This window comes from Pseudophryne corroboree, chromosome 6 (assembly GCF_028390025.1).
Source record: "Pseudophryne corroboree isolate aPseCor3 chromosome 6, aPseCor3.hap2, whole genome shotgun sequence".
In the NCBI taxonomy this organism is placed as follows: Eukaryota; Metazoa; Chordata; class Amphibia; order Anura; family Myobatrachidae; genus Pseudophryne; species Pseudophryne corroboree.
This window is the reverse complement of record NC_086449.1, coordinates 548,734,938-548,755,923: the sequence shown is the minus strand read 5'-3', so window position 1 is coordinate 548,755,923 and position 20,986 is coordinate 548,734,938. Positions and strand designations below refer to the sequence as shown.

At 38.9% G+C, this 20,986-nt stretch overlaps 1 protein-coding gene and 3 pseudogenes across 3 annotated transcripts in view; 1 reads left to right on the top strand and 3 right to left on the bottom strand.

Moving 5' to 3' along the window:
• Positions 1–20,986, top strand: part of TMTC2 (transmembrane O-mannosyltransferase targeting cadherins 2) — a 447,032-nt gene that overhangs the window by 229,542 nt on the left and 196,504 nt on the right. For all 3 annotated transcript variants that reach the window (XM_063927679.1, XM_063927680.1, XM_063927681.1), the window contains one exon: positions 345–459. In XM_063927679.1, coding sequence (XP_063783749.1) covers positions 345–459 — 115 coding nt within the window. The remainder of the gene's footprint in view (positions 1–344; positions 460–20,986) is intronic.
• LOC134937556 (5S ribosomal RNA) lies at positions 7,983–8,101 on the bottom strand (annotated as a pseudogene).
• On the bottom strand, positions 13,036–13,154 carry LOC134937554 (5S ribosomal RNA; annotated as a pseudogene).
• Positions 18,089–18,207, bottom strand: LOC134937553 (5S ribosomal RNA; annotated as a pseudogene).

Genomic DNA, 20,986 nt, shown 5'->3' with positions numbered 1-20,986 from the left:
TATTATTTGATCTTTGTAGCATAGCAGTATTGCTTGGCAGTAGGAGAGCTGAGACAGAACCCAGTCTAGAATAAAAGCTAACAGCATCAACTGTGTCTGTCTAGTAGTAATGAGTATGACACTATCAGAAATGAATGGACCTATTTTTGTATGTGGGTGTGGAGGCGAAAATGAAACGTTTCTTACTCCAAAAGTCATTATGATGATACTGCCTCAGAAAGTGACACCTAGACTTTTTAAAGTTTGCAGTGATCAGATGAAATGATTTTTTAGAATTAATGTTAGTCTTGTTTAATATAAAGGCATATCAGAAGTATTGATATATCTGCATTTTTTTCTTGCAGCCTGGGGAAACCTTGGGAATGTACTGAAGAGCCAGAGCAAGATTTCGGAAGCAGAAAAAGCTTATAGAAATGCCTTGTACTACCGCAGCAATATGGCTGACATGCTGTATAACTTGTGAGTATTTCCTTCCGCATGTTCCAGCATGGAATTCATTGCCACATTGTCTAATCAGCAGCTTGCCTGCTCCAATATCATTTCTGCTTTATTACTCCCTCTGACCCCAATACTCCTTCTGTGTTTCATCAGCAAACGCATTGTACTCTAGCTACAATATACATTGTTGCTCTGACTGTATGTACCCAAGAAACAGGCCATTCCGTCTGTAATGTACTGCGTTACTGAATCAGCACTTTGCATACGAGGACTGCTTACTGCTCCTTTGGGCTATGTTGTACCCTAAAAGCATAGGCAGATATGCTGTTTTATCTTGAGCCAAGTACTGCTGGTAGATAATTATTATTTTAATGATGTAAATATATTTATGCTAAAAACTGTGGTACCCAAATGCCAAAGGAAGACTGTTCTGCATGCAATAGCTGAATGAGAGCTAATCAGGCTGAAATAAAAGGATCTTTCTTGTCCTACATAACAGATTGAATTTCTCTGTAGTCCTGAGATTTCAGGTGACAGAAATGAAGTCATAACATGGCAAAATAAGTTAAAGTAAAAAAAATAATCAAAAATAACTTCTCCTCTAAGGCCTAATGCTTTCAGCCTTTGCACAGAACATGTAAAATGATATTCCGCTATATAACCCAATAATGTGAATTGTAGCCAGGTAAGCATCGTCAGCTTTAGACAAATTGGTGTATCCTCAGAGAGGATTAGAAGCGAGGTCACATACTGTACATGCAGGTGAAAGATGGGTCACTTGCAGCATTTTACTTGCAAATGAAAAGCTGAACGTCATGGCAAACACAATGCCCTTTGCAAATATAAAAGAATATAGTACTGTATAAAATATCATTGTTTGCAACAGATCTGCAGAGTATTTTAGCTATACAGAAGCATGGCAATATTTCACTTATCCAGAGAAGGATGTTTATGAATAGACAAGGCTCTCTTGCATTGATATACATATGTACCTTGACCAATTGTTTTCAGATGCCTTATTATCACTAAACACAGTTTACTAGTAAAGGTGAGCAATTGGATTTGTCCAACTTTGAGAAATCTCCCCTCGGTGAGCAATTCACCAAAAGTTTGCTGATAAAAAGAATTCTTCCTGAATTGTGTCTGGAGAAATTGCGTGTATGCTGTCAGTGACCATTATACCCCTTTCATATTAGCGATTCGACCTGGGTTTTTGCTGTGTTAACCCAGGTCGTTGCTTGGTTGGAAAGAGTCCTCCTAAAATAACCCGGGTACAGTGACTCGGGAATCCAACCTAGGTAGTATGCAGGGTTGGACATGGGAAGGACCTGGTTACGGAGCAGTGTGATCTGGTGAACTGGGTCTTGCAGCCCGGGTCCCATTTACAGCATAGGGAAAGCCAGATCCCTGGCACTTGGAGATGTTTTCTTCTCCATGCGCCTGCAAAGGAGAAACCCTGGCAATAACCCGGGGCCATCCTGTTATGTGAACGGGTTTCGAGCCGCTGTCACATGCTTTGAAACCCGTGTTCAGTGACCAGAGCTGTACCTGGGATTTTGGTATGAAAGAGGTAGGAGTGGCCCAGACTAGGGTAGGCTTGTGTGCATTTACTCCATAGCTGTTGACTTCTAGTCACTAGGGTCTCTTGGCTGTTCATTTTCTATCCATGGGCACTTTTCTAAGTGCAGGAAAACACTTCCATATGCTTATTAGTACTGAGTACCTCACCCAACAGATATGTTTTCCCCTAGATATTTATTTATTCATCACATGGTTTTAATGTTGAACCACCATAGTAGAAACAAGAGGGATGTAAGAATGTAAGCGTAGTCAACAGCCTGCGGATTGGAGATTTCACCTTTATATACAGTAATTTGTTTTCTAATTAACAATGAATACGTTTTTTGAGTGTTTTCTTTTTTGTGGCTATTTTGAACAGACTTTAGCTACTTTCAATGCAGGGTGTATCTACTACGCTTCTCTATAAGCCTACCTGTAATATTGAATATTTTGATAGTACTGTGACATTGAGCTGAAGCTTACCGGACACAGGGCCTAATTCAGCATGAGACGCATCAGCAATGCGGGAGCATGCCAAAGCCCTTGTGCAGTTGGGGCGTCTGCATTGTCTGGACAATTTGCGGGGCAGGCCGTGTCGGCTGAGTGACGTCACGCACAGCCGCTGCGACCCAAAACATGGAGGCCCGCCGTGGCTGCGTAGGTAGGGGGCAACCCTACACATGAGAGAGATTAGCGGGTTGGGGGGCAGGAATGGGCAGGACCTGGCATGCGGAGCGGCCTTTCCCTGTGCTGGTTGGTCACCCGCGTGTTAGTGGAACGAGTTGTAGTTTTTGCACAACTACAACTGGTGCTGAATTAGGCCCACAATGTGGTATGTTTCGTTTGTAAAATGTTTGACATCAGTGGCTGTGTTTGCTATGCATTTCATGGCTAATAGTCCTTTGCCTCTCTTTGTTGCCAAGTAAGTATCAGCACAGCCTGGTAAGTAGTTATTTGCAGCTTTCTACTATTTCAGGCACAGCGCCTCTTTGAGAATGCAGCCTCATCTGCTAGATGACTGTGCATTCGCATGTATTGGGTGAAGGGACAACTCACATTTTCCATGGAGGTCCAAGGTTCTTTAGCTATGTTACTCGTTTCCACTGAAAAATTACAATTATTCCTATTGCTCAAAGTTACCAAGACCCCTTTGATGGAATGTGTTTTCTTGTTTGATTTTATATGTTTATTTTTATTTAGAAAGGAAGCTTCACTGCTTAATGTGATTGTTGCTATACAAATGATAATAAATACAGTAAATGGTTCATTATCTGGACCGCCTCACATGATGCCCTATAGTATGTCCCTCATTCTACCTTTTCATTGTTAACTACAGTATATGCAATTGTATGTGTATGTATTTCATTGCATTTAATGTGTTTTGTGCCATGTATTTAAGTTTTAAAACCTTCATCAACATATATTTTTACCTTCTGAACACCTGTTTGTATTGCCCTTGAGATCTAGTACTTCGAAACATACGTTGCTGGACAAGCTACATACTCCTGATGACATAATGAACACAATTTCCGAATTGTGTCATAGATTATCCTGAATGAGCATATTTAGCCTTACTTGTGTAGAGTACCAGATCACTGTTCATTCAGTGCTTAATTGGTTCCATACGAAAATATGCACGTTTCATGTCACCTTATGCAACTTGAGAGCAATATAAACTAAACATCAGTAGATAATCTTTCTATAACAAAGCTATGAAATGAGTGCTAATTTTTTTTTTTATTATTAGCCTCTCATTTCTGTTGCCTTGACATGCTATCTTGTACTTGCAAAGTATAAATACTTATGAATGATAAGCTCATGGATACATACCTGATGTTTTACTCACTGTTTAATGAATATTTCTATGCTTAAATTAGTGCTGGAGTAGAATTGTTATTTTTGCTAGTATGGCATTACTTACATTAACTGTTGAAAAGACAATCAACACAACTCTCCTATATACTTCATACGACACATCCACATTGAGCTTCATAGTGATGGTGTAAATTCAATATTTATAAATTGGCAGGGTATATTGCATTTTTAATAAACACTCAATAAAGCTGCTAATTGATTCAGACGTTGGTTCTGGTTGTTGTAGGTATGTCATGAAACACATTCCCAGCTTCATTCCGTCTTTGTTTATTTTACTGCACGGAAAGCCAAGGAGAAACTATCATTACATAAGTATCCAAAGCCAAATATTTATTCCTGGCTCCCAGCGTGAGACTAGCCTCTTAAACAGTGGGGCTAATGAATTGAATCTTTTTTTCTACTTTTTGGGTGATAACTTATATTAGAAAATATGTTTCCTGTGTTATACAGGTAACTGTAACCCAAATGTTCAAAAGCAATGTAATTAACAGTGTTTCCAAATCACCTTTGGAGCTCTCTGGCTTTTGTTCCTCATTTCAAATAAAAATTTCAAAACACTTTAACTTTATGTTGAAAAAACACATCCCGCACTTATATCTTCACACACATTCAGCTATAAACACCCACGTGGATAAAAGCCCAACTATTCAGTGTCTGCCGAACAACTGAAATACCACTTCATGGAAATGTTAGATGTAAGTACATGTGTGTTGTATATGTGTGTGTGTGTGTGTGTGTGTGTGTATATAGATTGTAAGCTTGTGGCAGGGCCTTCCTACATCTCTGACTGTTTGTTATTACCCAGTTTTGTCTTATCAATGTGTCCAGTTATAAAGCTCAACGGAATTTTCTGCGCTATATAAAAAAAACGTAATAAATAAGTATGTATGTATGTATGTATGTGTATATATATATATATATATATATACACTGCTCAAAAAAATTAAGGGAACACTAAAGGAACACATCCTAGATCTGAATAAATGAAATATTCTTATTAAATACTTTGTTCTTTACATAGTTGAATGTGTTGACAACAAAATCACACAAAAATTATCAATGGAAATCAAATTTATTAACCCATGGAGGTCTGGATTTGGAGTCACCCTCAAAATTAAAGTGGAAAAACACACTACAGGCTGATCCAACTTTGATGTAATGTCCTTAAAACAAGTCAAAATAAGGCTCAGTAGTGTGTGTGGCCTCCACGTGCCTGAATGACCTCCCTACAATGCCTGGGCATGCTCCTGATGAGGTGGCGGATGGTCTCCTGAGGGATCTCCTCCCAGACCTGGACTAAAGCATCCGCCAACTCCTGGACAGTCTGTGGTGCAATGTAGCATTGGTGGATGGAGCGAGACATGATGTCCCAGATGTGCTCAATTGGATTCAGGTCTGGGGAACAGGCGGGCCAGTCCATAGCATCAATGCCTTCGCCTTGCAGGAACTGCTGACACACTCCAGCCACATGAGGTCTAGCATTGTCTTGCATTAGGAGGAACCCAGGGCCAACCGCACCAGCATATGGTCTCACAAGGGGTCTGAGGATCTCATCTCGGTACCTAATGGAAGTCAGGCTACCTCTGGCGAGCACATGGAGGGCTGTGCTGCCCCCCCAAAGAAATGCCACCCCACACCATTACTGACCCACTGCCAAATGGTCATGCTGGAGGATGATGCAGGCAGCAGAACGTTCTACTTGGCGTCTCCAGACTCTGTCACGTCTGTCACATGTGCTCAGTGAGAACCTGCTTTCATCTGTGAAGAGCACAGGTCGCCAGTGGCGAATTTGCCAATCTTGGTTTTCTCTGGTAAATGCCAAACGTCCTGCACGGTGTTGGGCTGGAAGCACAACCCCCACCTGTGGACGTCGGGCCCTCATACCACCCTCATGGAGTCTGTTTCTGATCGTTTGAGTAGACACATGCACATTTGTGGCTTGCTGGAGGTCATTTTGCAGGGCTCTGGCAGTGCTCCTCCTGTTCCTCCTTGCACAAAGGTGGAGGTAGCGGTCCTGCTGCTGGGTTGTTGCCCTCCTACGGCCTCCTCCACATCTCCTGATGTACTGGCCTGTCTCCTGGTAGCTCCTCCATGCTCTGGACACTACGCTGACAGACACAGCAAACCTTCTTGCCACAGCTCGCATTGATGTGCCATCCTGGATGAGCTGCACTACCTGAGCCACTTGTGTGGGTTGTAGGGAGGTCATACAGGCACTTGGAGGCCACACACACTACTGAGCCTCATTTTGACTTGTTTTAAGGACATTACATCAAAGTTGGATCAGCCTGTAGTGTGTTTTTCCACTTTAATTTTGAGGGTGACTCCAAATCCAGACCTCCATGGGTTAATAAATTTGATTTCCATTGATAATTTTTGTGTGATTTTGTTGTCAGCACATTCAACTATGTAAAGAACAAAGTATTTAATAAGAATATTTCATTTATTCAGATCTAGGATGTGTTATTTTAGTGTTCCCTTTATTTTTTTGAGCAGTGTATATATATATATATATATATATATATATATATATATATATATATATATGGGAATGGTGGTAGTATGGCGCCACAGGTGTATGTGAATGGAAAATGAATAAGGCTATGTATACAATTTGTGGACACTCCTTAAAGTATTTAAGGTGTCTGCTATCCCCCAAGTAAATTAAGGCAGTGATAAGCTGCCTCAGATTTATGGATAGAGAGATGGGGATGGGGGCACCAGCGACCGACGGTGTCAGAGATATATATTTAAAGATATTTAAAAAGAAGTGGCTGGATACAGTTTTAAGATTAAAAATTAAAATTACATTTATTTATAATAAGAATTGGGATATCAGACAATAAAAATGTAGGGTAAAAATGACATAAAAAGAGAACTGAGAAGGATAAAATAAGAAAAAAAATGCATAAAACATAAAACATAAAAATAAAATATAAAATACCGAGTATCAAGGTCTAATATAATAAAAGAATGGTGCTTATCTTTTAAAAAAATGGAGGGTCAGTTAGAGGTACTCCCAACGCGTTTCGTCCGTTCAGACTTCTTCAAGGGGTTAGGTACTAATGAACAAGTGATCAAAGGACCTATTTATAGCTAGTGCAAGTGTTAATTGATGCGTGTGACATCACTTCCTGTTAAAAACGTCCGTTTTGTTTAGGCACACAAATCTAGATTTAAATACATTAGATGGAATGGGCTTATGATTTGGAGTCCACAGATTATGGTTCAGGTGAAAAACGAGTCCTACAAATGGGGTTACTGGCGTGTTAAAGTGTCCGTGACGCGTTACGCGTCACTTCCGCCCCGTTTCCGGTATCCGTCTCATCAATGTGCGCATGCGCGACATGCCGCACTTCCGGTTTCGGTGTCTGGCTGTGTCACACTTCCGTCCGCGCAAACTGCTGGCAAACGTCACGCTTCCTGTCAGGGCGGGTGCAGTCGGCTCACTTTGTTCTTAATGGTTATGTGGAAGCTGTCAATCAAGCGGCGGCCATCTTAATGGAGTTTCTAAGTTTACAGACGCATTTTTACATAATACCAGCGATGTCTCCATGGAAACGGATACCACATATAAAAATAAAAACATATGTTAGAACACCATATTGATACAGGTTAAAATAAAATTGCGCTACAAATTTTTATATATTAGATATAAATGGTATTTTATCTCTCAATAGTTTAAGCAGGATTATTATATGCTCGGTATCAACACATACATTAGGAGTTATTTATGGTTATTGTAGTTCTTATGGTTATTACTGTTCTCACTATAAATTATCAGTGCAGTGGATATAAAAAATAAGATTATAAGTGCCTATTAAAATATTCCATTTTGTTTTAATTTAATTTGGTGGTCCATTCACAGTGAGGTGCATAGGAATACTGAGGTGTGTGTATATATACACACAATATCCATGTGTACACACAGATGTGTGTATGTGAGTTATTAGCCATATTTAGCTATACGTGTTGTGAATTTTTAATCGTGCCCGTGTTTAAGACAGAATGTGGTTGTTATTAGAAAATTGTCCATAGGTGGATTGTGAACTACTGGACCATTAGTGAGTCAATATTCAGGCAACTGTTAGTGGTTCACCATGGCCCACCGTATACAGTACCCAATCTTCGCAGATGGTTCCCCATTTGGTACTGGTTGGGCCCTACACTGCTTAGCTTCCAAGATCGGTCGAGATTGGGCGTATACCAGTGTGGTATGACTGTATCTTGTGGTGAAGTGACTCAGATAAACAGTAATTCGTTTTTTATTAGAAACATTGACATGCTACACAGTACATAGTGTTTACAATTAAAGTGCTTATAGTGCTATACAAATAAGGTGCTAAAAGAGTGTAAAAGGTTGGAACGAGAGCTTAAGAACCAGGCGTAGGATCACGGGAGCTTCTTTCATAGGAACGGTGCTATTTCGTATCCTTCGTTAAAACCCATGGGATGTGTGGTTTTCAATTGGAAGATCCAATACATTTCCCTCTGGGACAGTTTCTTTGCTAGGTCGCCACCTCTTTCGCCGCTCCCGACGTGTTCTATGGCCTTGAAGGAAAGTTCCTCTGGATTGGAGTTGTGTTCAGATTTAAAATGTCTGTATAGCAGATGTGTCTCCAGTTTATTCTTAATACTCCTTATATGTTCCTGCATCCTGATTTTTAATGTCCTTTTAGTTTTTCCCACATATTTTTTATGGCAAGTGCATTCCAATAAGTATATAACTGATGTACTGTTACAGTTCATGAACTCCTTAATTTTGAACTCCTGGGAGTTTTCTGTGTCACTGAAGGTTCTTCTATTGGGATTTAAAAATTTACACACGTTGCAGTGTCCGCATTTATATGCACCAATACATTTTGGAAGAGATTGATGATTGGTTTCTGGGGGTAGTTCCCGTAGCAGACTAGGAGCGAGAATGTCTTTCAGGTTCTTTGATTTTCGAAAGATAAGCTCTGGGTGGGGGGGGAGGATTTTCTTAAGGATGGGATCCATTAGTAAAATGTCCCAATGGGATCTTAATGAATTTCTGATATTGTTCTCGTGACCGTTATATGTAGTTATAAATGAGACTGACTCGTGTTTGTCATTTTTCTCCTTGTATGTAAGAAGGTTGTCCCTTTCGAGGTTTCTGGTCTTCACAATAGCCTCATCTAATATTGCTTTGGGGTATCTCTTTTCTTCGAATCTTTTCCTGTAAAGTGCTAGTTGTTCTTCACAGTCATCCGTTTTATTGCAATTTCTCCGGATTCTGTGGAATTGCGAGTATGGGATATTATTTCTCCATTTCTTTGCGTGGTTGCTCTTATAGTGAAGATAGCTATTCATGTCAACCTCTTTGATGTAGTTCTTGGTGGTGATCGTCCCTTCTTCGCCTTTTAAAACCAGGTCCAAAAATTCAATAGAGTTTTTGTTAATATTACAGGTAAAAGAAAGATTAAAATCGTTGATTTGTAAGATCTTAAAAAAGTCCATGAATGACTCAGAGGTTCCGTCCCAAATTATTAGGATGTCGTCGATGTATCTTTTATACAGTACGACGGAATCCTTAAACTGTTGCGCAGTGTACATGTATTTCTCTTCCCACTGTCCCATAAATAAATTAGCGAAGCTTGGTGCGAAAATCGTGCCCATTGCGGTGCCACACCTTTGCAAGTAAAATTTATCTAAAAATTTAAAATAATTCCGGCTTAAAATGAATAAAATTAATTCGCAGATAAAATTCCTATGAGTTTCTGTGAGAGAGAGGTCTTTATTCAAATATTCCCGACTTGCTTCAATGCCTTTTAGATGTTCAATGCAGGTGTATAATGACTGAACATCAATAGTTATCCACAGATAAGAGTCTTTCCATACAATCTTGTTGACCTCATTCAATACTGTAGTTGTATCTTGTAGAAAAGAAGGTAGTTCCTTAACGTATGGATTTAAAAAAACATCCACATATTTAGACAAGTTTGAAGTTAGGGAGTCTATCCCTGCAACAATAGGTCTCCCTGGTGGGTTGGTTAGGCATTTATGTATTTTCGGTAAGAAATAAAATATGGGGGTAACGGGGTTAGATTGCATTAAAAATGAAAATTCATCCTTGGTGATGATACCATTTCTCAGACCCTTTACAAGTAGTGATCGGAGTTCTTCTATAAAAGCATCCTTCGGGTCACCTGGTAATATCGTATAGGAGTGGTTATCTCCTAGGAGTCTCTGTGCTTCTTGGACATACTTATCTCTGTCCATTACAACCAACCCCCCCCCTTTGTCAGCCGGTTTTATAACAATGTGCTTGTTCTTTTGAAGATTTTTCATCGCTTCTATTTCTCTGTTGTGGAGATTTTTCTTCGTAATAGGTGTGGGCTCTGTCTCGCATAGGTCTTTTTTCACCAAGTCGTAGAAGATACTGATGTTACTTCCTCTTGATTCCACCGGATAGTATTTACTTTTAGGTTTTAGTCCGGATTTCGACCTTGCTTCGTAATTAGATATGGCGGCATTCTCTTTCCTTAGGAAATGTCTTTTTAGTGTAAGTTTGCGCACAAATTTGTTAAGGTCAATGAAGGTTTCAAATTTATTTAATCCTTCCGTAGGTGCAAATGACAATCCTTTGCTGAGCAGGGATTGTTCTGAGTCAGTTAAATCGTGTGTTGATAGGTTGAATATTCCTTTCTTCAATGTGTTGCTAGTTATAGATTTCTCCTTTTGAATTCTTTCCCTCCTACCGCCCCGTTTTCCTCTATGTCTGCAAACCTTCTTTTGAGTGGGGAGGCATGTTTCACGTCTTCTTGTATTGTGCTTTTCGGAGGAGCTTTGGGCCTTGCTCCTTGTCTTGAGGATAAAAAATCCTGTTCATTGCTGGATTTCAAACGATTCAAGGCAGTGAATCTGTTTGTTGTTCTAGTGTTTGGTGTTCTTGGTGATTCATCTCTTCGTGATGGTCTCCTTCTTTGTGGTACTGTTTTCCATTGATACCTTTGATCCGTTTTCTGTTGTTTCTCAAAGGTATTGAATCTGCTCCAATTCTTAATAGTTCCTTGTTCATAATCCCTTTTATCTCTGAGAAATTTTTTCTCCTTCCCTCGTATGACCTCCTCCTCGATACGTTCAAGTTTTTTATTGAGAACGTTTTCGTTTATCCGGTAATCTTCCTTATCTTTGTGGGGTTCCAGTTCAGCCTCTCTTTCTTTGATGTCTTTTTCTAGAGCTGTGGCGTTCTTCCTCCTTTCGCTAATTAAAAGTTTCATCAAATTGATGGAACATGTGTGTAAGATGGAGTCCCATTTTTCAATAAATTCAGGATCCATATTTCCCAAGGTAGGTTGTTTCAAAATCCTCAGTCCTCTTGGTACTCGATCGACTTCTATATAATGCTCTAGTCCCTTTATATCCCACCAATTTTTGATCTCTTTCGCCAATAAACGTTCCATTCCCCAGAATAGGTCGTCCAAATCGCCTGATGGGGGTAGAGAGTTAGTCTGTACTTCTTCATTAAATATTTTCTGGCACCATTCATTGCGTTTAGTGGTGCGTTCATTAACTCTGAACATTCTAAAAAATTCTATACACAATCACCAGGCTGCCTTACAAAATATATCGGGTAAAGTGGAATGGTGGTAGTATGGCGCCACAGGTGTATGTGAATGGAAAATGAATAAGGCTATGTATACAATTTGTGGACACTCCTTAAAGTATTTAAGGTGTCTGCTATCCCCCAAGTAAATTAAGGCAGTGATAAGCTGCCTCAGATTTATGGATAGAGAGATGGGGATGGGGGCACCAGCGACCGACGGTGTCAGAGATATATATTTAAAGATATTTAAAAAGAAGTGGCTGGATACAGTTTTAAGATTAAAAATTAAAATTACATTTATTTATAATAAGAATTGGGATATCAGACAATAAAAATGTAGGGTAAAAATGACATAAAAAGAGAACTGAGAAGGATAAAATAAGAAAAAAAATGCATAAAACATAAAACATAAAAATAAAATATAAAATACCGAGTATCAAGGTCTAATATAATAAAAGAATGGTGCTTATCTTTTAAAAAAATGGAGGGTCAGTTAGAGGTACTCCCAACGCGTTTCGTCCGTTCAGACTTCTTCAAGGGGTTAGGTACTAATGAACAAGTGATCAAAGGACCTATTTATAGCTAGTGCAAGTGTTAATTGATGCGTGTGACATCACTTCCTGTTAAAAACGTCCGTTTTGTTTAGGCACACAAATCTAGATTTAAATACATTAGATGGAATGGGCTTATGATTTGGAGTCCACAGATTATGGTTCAGGTGAAAAACGAGTCCTACAAATGGGGTTACTGGCGTGTTAAAGTGTCCGTGACGCGTTACGCGTCACTTCCGCCCCGTTTCCGGTATCCGTCTCATCAATGTGCGCATGCGCGACATGCCGCACTTCCGGTTTCGGTGTCTGGCTGTGTCACACTTCCGTCCGCGCAAACTGCTGGCAAACGTCACGCTTCCTGTCAGGGCGGGTGCAGTCGGCTCACTTTGTTCTTAATGGTTATGTGGAAGCTGTCAATCAAGCGGCGGCCATCTTAATGGAGTTTCTAAGTTTACAGACGCATTTTTACATAATACCAGCGATGTCTCCATGGAAACGGATACCACATATAAAAATAAAAACATATGTTAGAACACCATATTGATACAGGTTAAAATAAAATTGCGCTACAAATTTTTATATATTAGATATAAATGGTATTTTATCTCTCAATAGTTTAAGCAGGATTATTATATGCTCGGTATCAACACATACATTAGGAGTTATTTATGGTTATTGTAGTTCTTATGGTTATTACTGTTCTCACTATAAATTATCAGTGCAGTGGATATAAAAAATAAGATTATAAGTGCCTATTAAAATATTCCATTTTGTTTTAATTTAATTTGGTGGTCCATTCACAGTGAGGTGCATAGGAATACTGAGGTGTGTGTATATATACACACAATATCCATGTGTACACACAGATGTGTGTATGTGAGTTATTAGCCATATTTAGCTATACGTGTTGTGAATTTTTAATCGTGCCCGTGTTTAAGACAGAATGTGGTTGTTATTAGAAAATTGTCCATAGGTGGATTGTGAACTACTGGACCATTAGTGAGTCAATATTCAGGCAACTGTTAGTGGTTCACCATGGCCCACCGTATACAGTACCCAATCTTCGCAGATGGTTCCCCATTTGGTACTGGTTGGGCCCTACACTGCTTAGCTTCCAAGATCGGTCGAGATTGGGCGTATACCAGTGTGGTATGACTGTATCTTGTGGTGAAGTGACTCAGATAAACAGTAATTCGTTTTTTATTAGAAACATTGACATGCTACACAGTACATAGTGTTTACAATTAAAGTGCTTATAGTGCTATACAAATAAGGTGCTAAAAGAGTGTAAAAGGTTGGAACGAGAGCTTAAGAACCAGGCGTAGGATCACGGGAGCTTCTTTCATAGGAACGGTGCTATTTCGTATCCTTCGTTAAAACCCATGGGATGTGTGGTTTTCAATTGGAAGATCCAATACATTTCCCTCTGGGACAGTTTCTTTGCTAGGTCGCCACCTCTTTCGCCGCTCCCGACGTGTTCTATGGCCTTGAAGGAAAGTTCCTCTGGATTGGAGTTGTGTTCAGATTTAAAATGTCTGTATAGCAGATGTGTCTCCAGTTTATTCTTAATACTCCTTATATGTTCCTGCATCCTGATTTTTAATGTCCTTTTAGTTTTTCCCACATATTTTTTATGGCAAGTGCATTCCAATAAGTATATAACTGATGTACTGTTACAGTTCATGAACTCCTTAATTTTGAACTCCTGGGAGTTTTCTGTGTCACTGAAGGTTCTTCTATTGGGATTTAAAAATTTACACACGTTGCAGTGTCCGCATTTATATGCACCAATACATTTTGGAAGAGATTGATGATTGGTTTCTGGGGGTAGTTCCCGTAGCAGACTAGGAGCGAGAATGTCTTTCAGGTTCTTTGATTTTCGAAAGATAAGCTCTGGGTGGGGGGGGAGGATTTTCTTAAGGATGGGATCCATTAGTAAAATGTCCCAATGGGATCTTAATGAATTTCTGATATTGTTCTCGTGACCGTTATATGTAGTTATAAATGAGACTGACTCGTGTTTGTCATTTTTCTCCTTGTATGTAAGAAGGTTGTCCCTTTCGAGGTTTCTGGTCTTCACAATAGCCTCATCTAATATTGCTTTGGGGTATCTCTTTTCTTCGAATCTTTTCCTGTAAAGTGCTAGTTGTTCTTCACAGTCATCCGTTTTATTGCAATTTCTCCGGATTCTGTGGAATTGCGAGTATGGGATATTATTTCTCCATTTCTTTGCGTGGTTGCTCTTATAGTGAAGATAGCTATTCATGTCAACCTCTTTGATGTAGTTCTTGGTGGTGATCGTCCCTTCTTCGCCTTTTAAAACCAGGTCCAAAAATTCAATAGAGTTTTTGTTAATATTACAGGTAAAAGAAAGATTAAAATCGTTGATTTGTAAGATCTTAAAAAAGTCCATGAATGACTCAGAGGTTCCGTCCCAAATTATTAGGATGTCGTCGATGTATCTTTTATACAGTACGACGGAATCCTTAAACTGTTGCGCAGTGTACATGTATTTCTCTTCCCACTGTCCCATAAATAAATTAGCGAAGCTTGGTGCGAAAATCGTGCCCATTGCGGTGCCACACCTTTGCAAGTAAAATTTATCTAAAAATTTAAAATAATTCCGGCTTAAAATGAATAAAATTAATTCGCAGATAAAATTCCTATGAGTTTCTGTGAGAGAGAGGTCTTTATTCAAATATTCCCGACTTGCTTCAATGCCTTTTAGATGTTCAATGCAGGTGTATAATGACTGAACATCAATAGTTATCCACAGATAAGAGTCTTTCCATACAATCTTGTTGACCTCATTCAATACTGTAGTTGTATCTTGTAGAAAAGAAGGTAGTTCCTTAACGTATGGATTTAAAAAAACATCCACATATTTAGACAAGTTTGAAGTTAGGGAGTCTATCCCTGCAACAATAGGTCTCCCTGGTGGGTTGGTTAGGCATTTATGTATTTTCGGTAAGAAATAAAATATGGGGGTAACGGGGTTAGATTGCATTAAAAATGAAAATTCATCCTTGGTGATGATACCATTTCTCAGACCCTTTACAAGTAGTGATCGGAGTTCTTCTATAAAAGCATCCTTCGGGTCACCTGGTAATATCGTATAGGAGTGGTTATCTCCTAGGAGTCTCTGTGCTTCTTGGACATACTTATCTCTGTCCATTACAACCAACCCCCCCCCTTTGTCAGCCGGTTTTATAACAATGTGCTTGTTCTTTTGAAGATTTTTCATCGCTTCTATTTCTCTGTTGTGGAGATTTTTCTTCGTAATAGGTGTGGGCTCTGTCTCGCATAGGTCTTTTTTCACCAAGTCGTAGAAGATACTGATGTTACTTCCTCTTGATTCCACCGGATAGTATTTACTTTTAGGTTTTAGTCCGGATTTCGACCTTGCTTCGTAATTAGATATGGCGGCATTCTCTTTCCTTAGGAAATGTCTTTTTAGTGTAAGTTTGCGCACAAATTTGTTAAGGTCAATGAAGGTTTCAAATTTATTTAATCCTTCCGTAGGTGCAAATGACAATCCTTTGCTGAGCAGGGATTGTTCTGAGTCAGTTAAATCGTGTGTTGATAGGTTGAATATTCCTTTCTTCAATGTGTTGCTAGTTATAGATTTCTCCTTTTGAATTCTTTCCCTCCTACCGCCCCGTTTTCCTCTATGTCTGCAAACCTTCTTTTGAGTGGGGAGGCATGTTTCACGTCTTCTTGTATTGTGCTTTTCGGAGGAGCTTTGGGCCTTGCTCCTTGTCTTGAGGATAAAAAATCCTGTTCATTGCTGGATTTCAAACGATTCAAGGCAGTGAATCTGTTTGTTGTTCTAGTGTTTGGTGTTCTTGGTGATTCATCTCTTCGTGATGGTCTCCTTCTTTGTGGTACTGTTTTCCATTGATACCTTTGATCCGTTTTCTGTTGTTTCTCAAAGGTATTGAATCTGCTCCAATTCTTAATAGTTCCTTGTTCATAATCCCTTTTATCTCTGAGAAATTTTTTCTCCTTCCCTCGTATGACCTCCTCCTCGATACGTTCAAGTTTTTTATTGAGAACGTTTTCGTTTATCCGGTAATCTTCCTTATCTTTGTGGGGTTCCAGTTCAGCCTCTCTTTCTTTGATGTCTTTTTCTAGAGCTGTGGCGTTCTTCCTCCTTTCGCTAATTAAAAGTTTCATCAAATTGATGGAACATGTGTGTAAGATGGAGTCCCATTTTTCAATAAATTCAGGATCCATATTTCCCAAGGTAGGTTGTTTCAAAATCCTCAGTCCTCTTGGTACTCGATCGACTTCTATATAATGCTCTAGTCCCTTTATATCCCACCAATTTTTGATCTCTTTCGCCAATAAACGTTCCATTCCCCAGAATAGGTCGTCCAAATCGCCTGATGGGGGTAGAGAGTTAGTCTGTACTTCTTCATTAAATATTTTCTGGCACCATTCATTGCGTTTAGTGGTGCGTTCATTAACTCTGAACATTCTAAAAAATTCTATACACAATCACCAGGCTGCCTTACAAAATATATCGGGTAAAGTGGAATGGTGGTAGTATGGCGCCACAGGTGTATGTGAATGGAAAATGAATAAGGCTATGTATACAATTTGTGGACACTCCTTAAAGTATTTAAGGTGTCTGCTATCCCCCAAGTAAATTAAGGCAGTGATAAGCTGCCTCAGATTTATGGATAGAGAGATGGGGATGGGGGCACCAGCGACCGACGGTGTCAGAGATATATATTTAAAGATATTTAAAAAGAAGTGGCTGGATACAGTTTTAAGATTAAAAATTAAAATTACATTTATTTATAATAAGAATTGGGATATCAGACAATAAAAATGTAGGGTAAAAATGACATAAAAAGAGAACTGAGAAGGATAAAATAAGAAAAAAAATGCATAAAACATAAAACATAAAAATAAAATATAAAATACCGAGTATCAAGGTCTAATATAATAAAAGAATGGTGCTTATCTTTTAAAAAAATGGAGGGTCAGTTAGAGGTACTCCCAACGCGTTTCGTCCGTTCAGACTTCTTCAAGGGGTTAGGTACTAATGAACAAGTGATCAAAGGACCTATTTATAGCTAGTGCAAGTGTTAATTGATGCGTGTGACATCACTTCCTGTTAAAAACGTCCGTTTTGTTTAGGCACACAAATCTAGATTTAAATACATTAGATGGAATGGGCTTATGATTTGGAGTCCACAGATTATGGTTCAGGTGAAAAACGAGTCCTACAAATGGGGTTACTGGCGTGTTAAAGTGTCCGTGACGCGTTACGCGTCACTTCCGCCCCGTTTCCGGTATCCGTCTCATCAATGTGCGCATGCGCGACATGCCGCACTTCCGGTTTCGGTGTCTGGCTGTGTCACACTTCCGTCCGCGCAAACTGCTGGCAAACGTCACGCTTCCTGTCAGGGCGGGTGCAGTCGGCTCACTTTGTTCTTAATGGTTATGTGGAAGCTGTCAATCAAGCGGCGGCCATCTTAATGGAGTTTCTAAGTTTACAGACGCATTTTTACATAATACCAGCGATGTCTCCATGGAAACGGATACCACATATAAAAATAAAAACATATGTTAGAACACCATATTGATACAGGTTAAAATAAAATTGCGCTACAAATTTTTATATATTAGATATAAATGGTATTTTATCTCTCAATAGTTTAAGCAGGATTATTATATGCTCGGTATCAACACATACATTAGGAGTTATTTATGGTTATTGTAGTTCTTATGGTTATTACTGTTCTCACTATAAATTATCAGTGCAGTGGATATAAAAAATAAGATTATAAGTGCCTATTAAAATATTCCATTTTGTTTTAATTTAATTTGGTGGTCCATTCACAGTGAGGTGCATAGGAATACTGAGGTGTGTGTATATATACACACAATATCCATGTGTACACACAGATGTGTGTATGTGAGTTATTAGCCATATTTAGCTATACGTGTTGTGAATTTTTAATCGTGCCCGTGTTTAAGACAGAATGTGGTTGTTATTAGAAAATTGTCCATAGGTGGATTGTGAACTACTGGACCATTAGTGAGTCAATATTCAGGCAACTGTTAGTGGTTCACCATGGCCCACCGTATACAGTACCCAATCTTCGCAGATGGTTCCCCATTTGGTACTGGTTGGGCCCTACACTGCTTAGCTTCCAAGATCGGTCGAGATTGGGCGTATACCAGTGTGGTATGACTGTATCTTGTGGTGAAGTGACTCAGATAAACAGTAATTCGTTTTTTATTAGAAACATTGACATGCTACACAGTACATAGTGTTTACAATTAAAGTGCTTATAGTGCTATACAAATAAGGTGCTAAAAGAGTGTAAAAGGTTGGAACGAGAGCTTAAGAACCAGGCGTAGGATCACGGGAGCTTCTTTCATAGGAACGGTGCTATTTCGTATCCTTCGTTAAAACCCATGGGATGTGTGGTTTTCAATTGGAAGATCCAATACATTTCCCTCTGGGACAGTTTCTTTGCTAGGTCGCCACCTCTTTCGCCGCTCCCGACGTGTTCTATGGCCTTGAAGGAAAGTTCCTCTGGATTGGAGTTGTGTTCAGATTTAAAATGTCTGTATAGCAGATGTGTCTCCAGTTTATTCTTAATACTCCTTATATGTTCCTGCATCCTGATTTTTAATGTCCTTTTAGTTTTTCCCACATATTTTTTATGGCAAGTGCATTCCAATAAGTATATAACTGATGTACTGTTACAGTTCATGAACTCCTTAATTTTGAACTCCTGGGAGTTTTCTGTGTCACTGAAGGTTCTTCTATTGGGATTTAAAAATTTACACACGTTGCAGTGTCCGCATTTATATGCACCAATACATTTTGGAAGAGATTGATGATTGGTTTCTGGGGGTAGTTCCCGTAGCAGACTAGGAGCGAGAATGTCTTTCAGGTTCTTTGATTTTCGAAAGATAAGCTCTGGGTGGGGGGGGAGGATTTTCTTAAGGATGGGATCCATTAGTAAAATGTCCCAATGGGATCTTAATGAATTTCTGATATTGTTCTCGTGACCGTTATATGTAGTTATAAATGAGACTGACTCGTGTTTGTCATTTTTCTCCTTGTATGTAAGAAGGTTGTCCCTTTCGAGGTTTCTGGTCTTCACAATAGCCTCATCTAATATTGCTTTGGGGTATCTCTTTTCTTCGAATCTTTTCCTGTAAAGTGCTAGTTGTTCTTCACAGTCATCCGTTTTATTGCAATTTCTCCGGATTCTGTGGAATTGCGAGTATGGGATATTATTTCTCCATTTCTTTGCGTGGTTGCTCTTATAGTGAAGATAGCTATTCATGTCAACCTCTTTGATGTAGTTCTTGGTGGTGATCGTCCCTTCTTCGCCTTTTAAAACCAGGTCCAAAAATTCAATAGAGTTTTTGTTAATATTACAGGTAAAAGAAAGATTAAAATCGTTGATTTGTAAGATCTTAAAAAAGTCCATGAATGACTCAGAGGTTCCGTCCCAAATTATTAGGATGTCGTCGATGTATCTTTTATACAGTACGACGGAATCCTTAAACTGTTGCGCAGTGTACATGTATTTCTCTTCCCACTGTCCCATAAATAAATTAGCGAAGCTTGGTGCGAAAATCGTGCCCATTGCGGTGCCACACCTTTGCAAGTAAAATTTATCTAAAAATTTAAAATAATTCCGGCTTAAAATGAATAAAATTAATTCGCAGATAAAATTCCTATGAGTTTCTGTGAGAGAGAGGTCTTTATTCAAATATTCCCGACTTGCTTCAATGCCTTTTAGATGTTCAATGCAGGTGTATAATGACTGAACATCAATAGTTATCCACAGATAAGAGTCTTTCCATACAATCTTGTTGACCTCATTCAATACTGTAGTTGTATCTTGTAGAAAAGAAGGTAGTTCCTTAACGTATGGATTTAAAAAAACATCCACATATTTAGACAAGTTTGAAGTTAGGGAGTCTATCCCTGCAACAATAGGTCTCCCTGGTGGGTTGGTTAGGCATTTATGTATTTTCGGTAAGAAATAAAATATGGGGGTAACGGGGTTAGATTGCATTAAAAATGAAAATTCATCCTTGGTGATGATACCATTTCTCAGACCCTTTACAAGTAGTGATCGGAGTTCTTCTATAAAAGCATCCTTCGGGTCACCTGGTAATATCGTATAGGAGTGGTTATCTCCTAGGAGTCTCTGTGCTTCTTGGACATACTTATCTCTGTCCATTACAACCAACCCCCCCCCTTTGTCAGCCGGTTTTATAACAATGTGCTTGTTCTTTTGAAGATTTTTCATCGCTTCTATTTCTCTGTTGTGGAGATTTTTCTTCGTAATAGGTGTGGGCTCTGTCTCGCATAGGTCTTTTTTCACCAAGTCGTAGAAGATACTGATGTTACTTCCTCTTGATTCCACCGGATAGTATTTACTTTTAGGTTTTAGTCCGGATTTCGACCTTGCTTCGTAATTAGATATGGCGGCATTCTCTTTCCTTAGGAAATGTCTTTTTAGTGTAAGTTTGCGCACAAATTTGTTAAGGTCAATGAAGGTTTCAAATTTATTTAATCCTTCCGTAGGTGCAAATGACAATCCTTTGCTGAGCAGGGATTGTTCTGAGTCAGTTAAATCGTGTGTTGATAGGTTGAATATTCCTTTCTTCAATGTGTTGCTAGTGTACACATGGATATTGTGTGTATATATACACACACCTCAGTATTCCTATGCACCTCACTGTGAATGGACCACCAAATTAAATTAAAACAAAATGGAATATTTTAATAGGCACTTATAATCTTATTTTTTATATCCACTGCACTGATAATTTATAGTGAGAACAGTAATAACCATAAGAACTACAATAACCATAAATAACTCCTAATGTATGTGTTGATACCGAGCATATAATAATCCTGCTTAAACTATTGAGAGATAAAATACCATTTATATCTAATATATAAAAATTTGTAGCGCAATTTTATTTTAACCTGTATCAATAT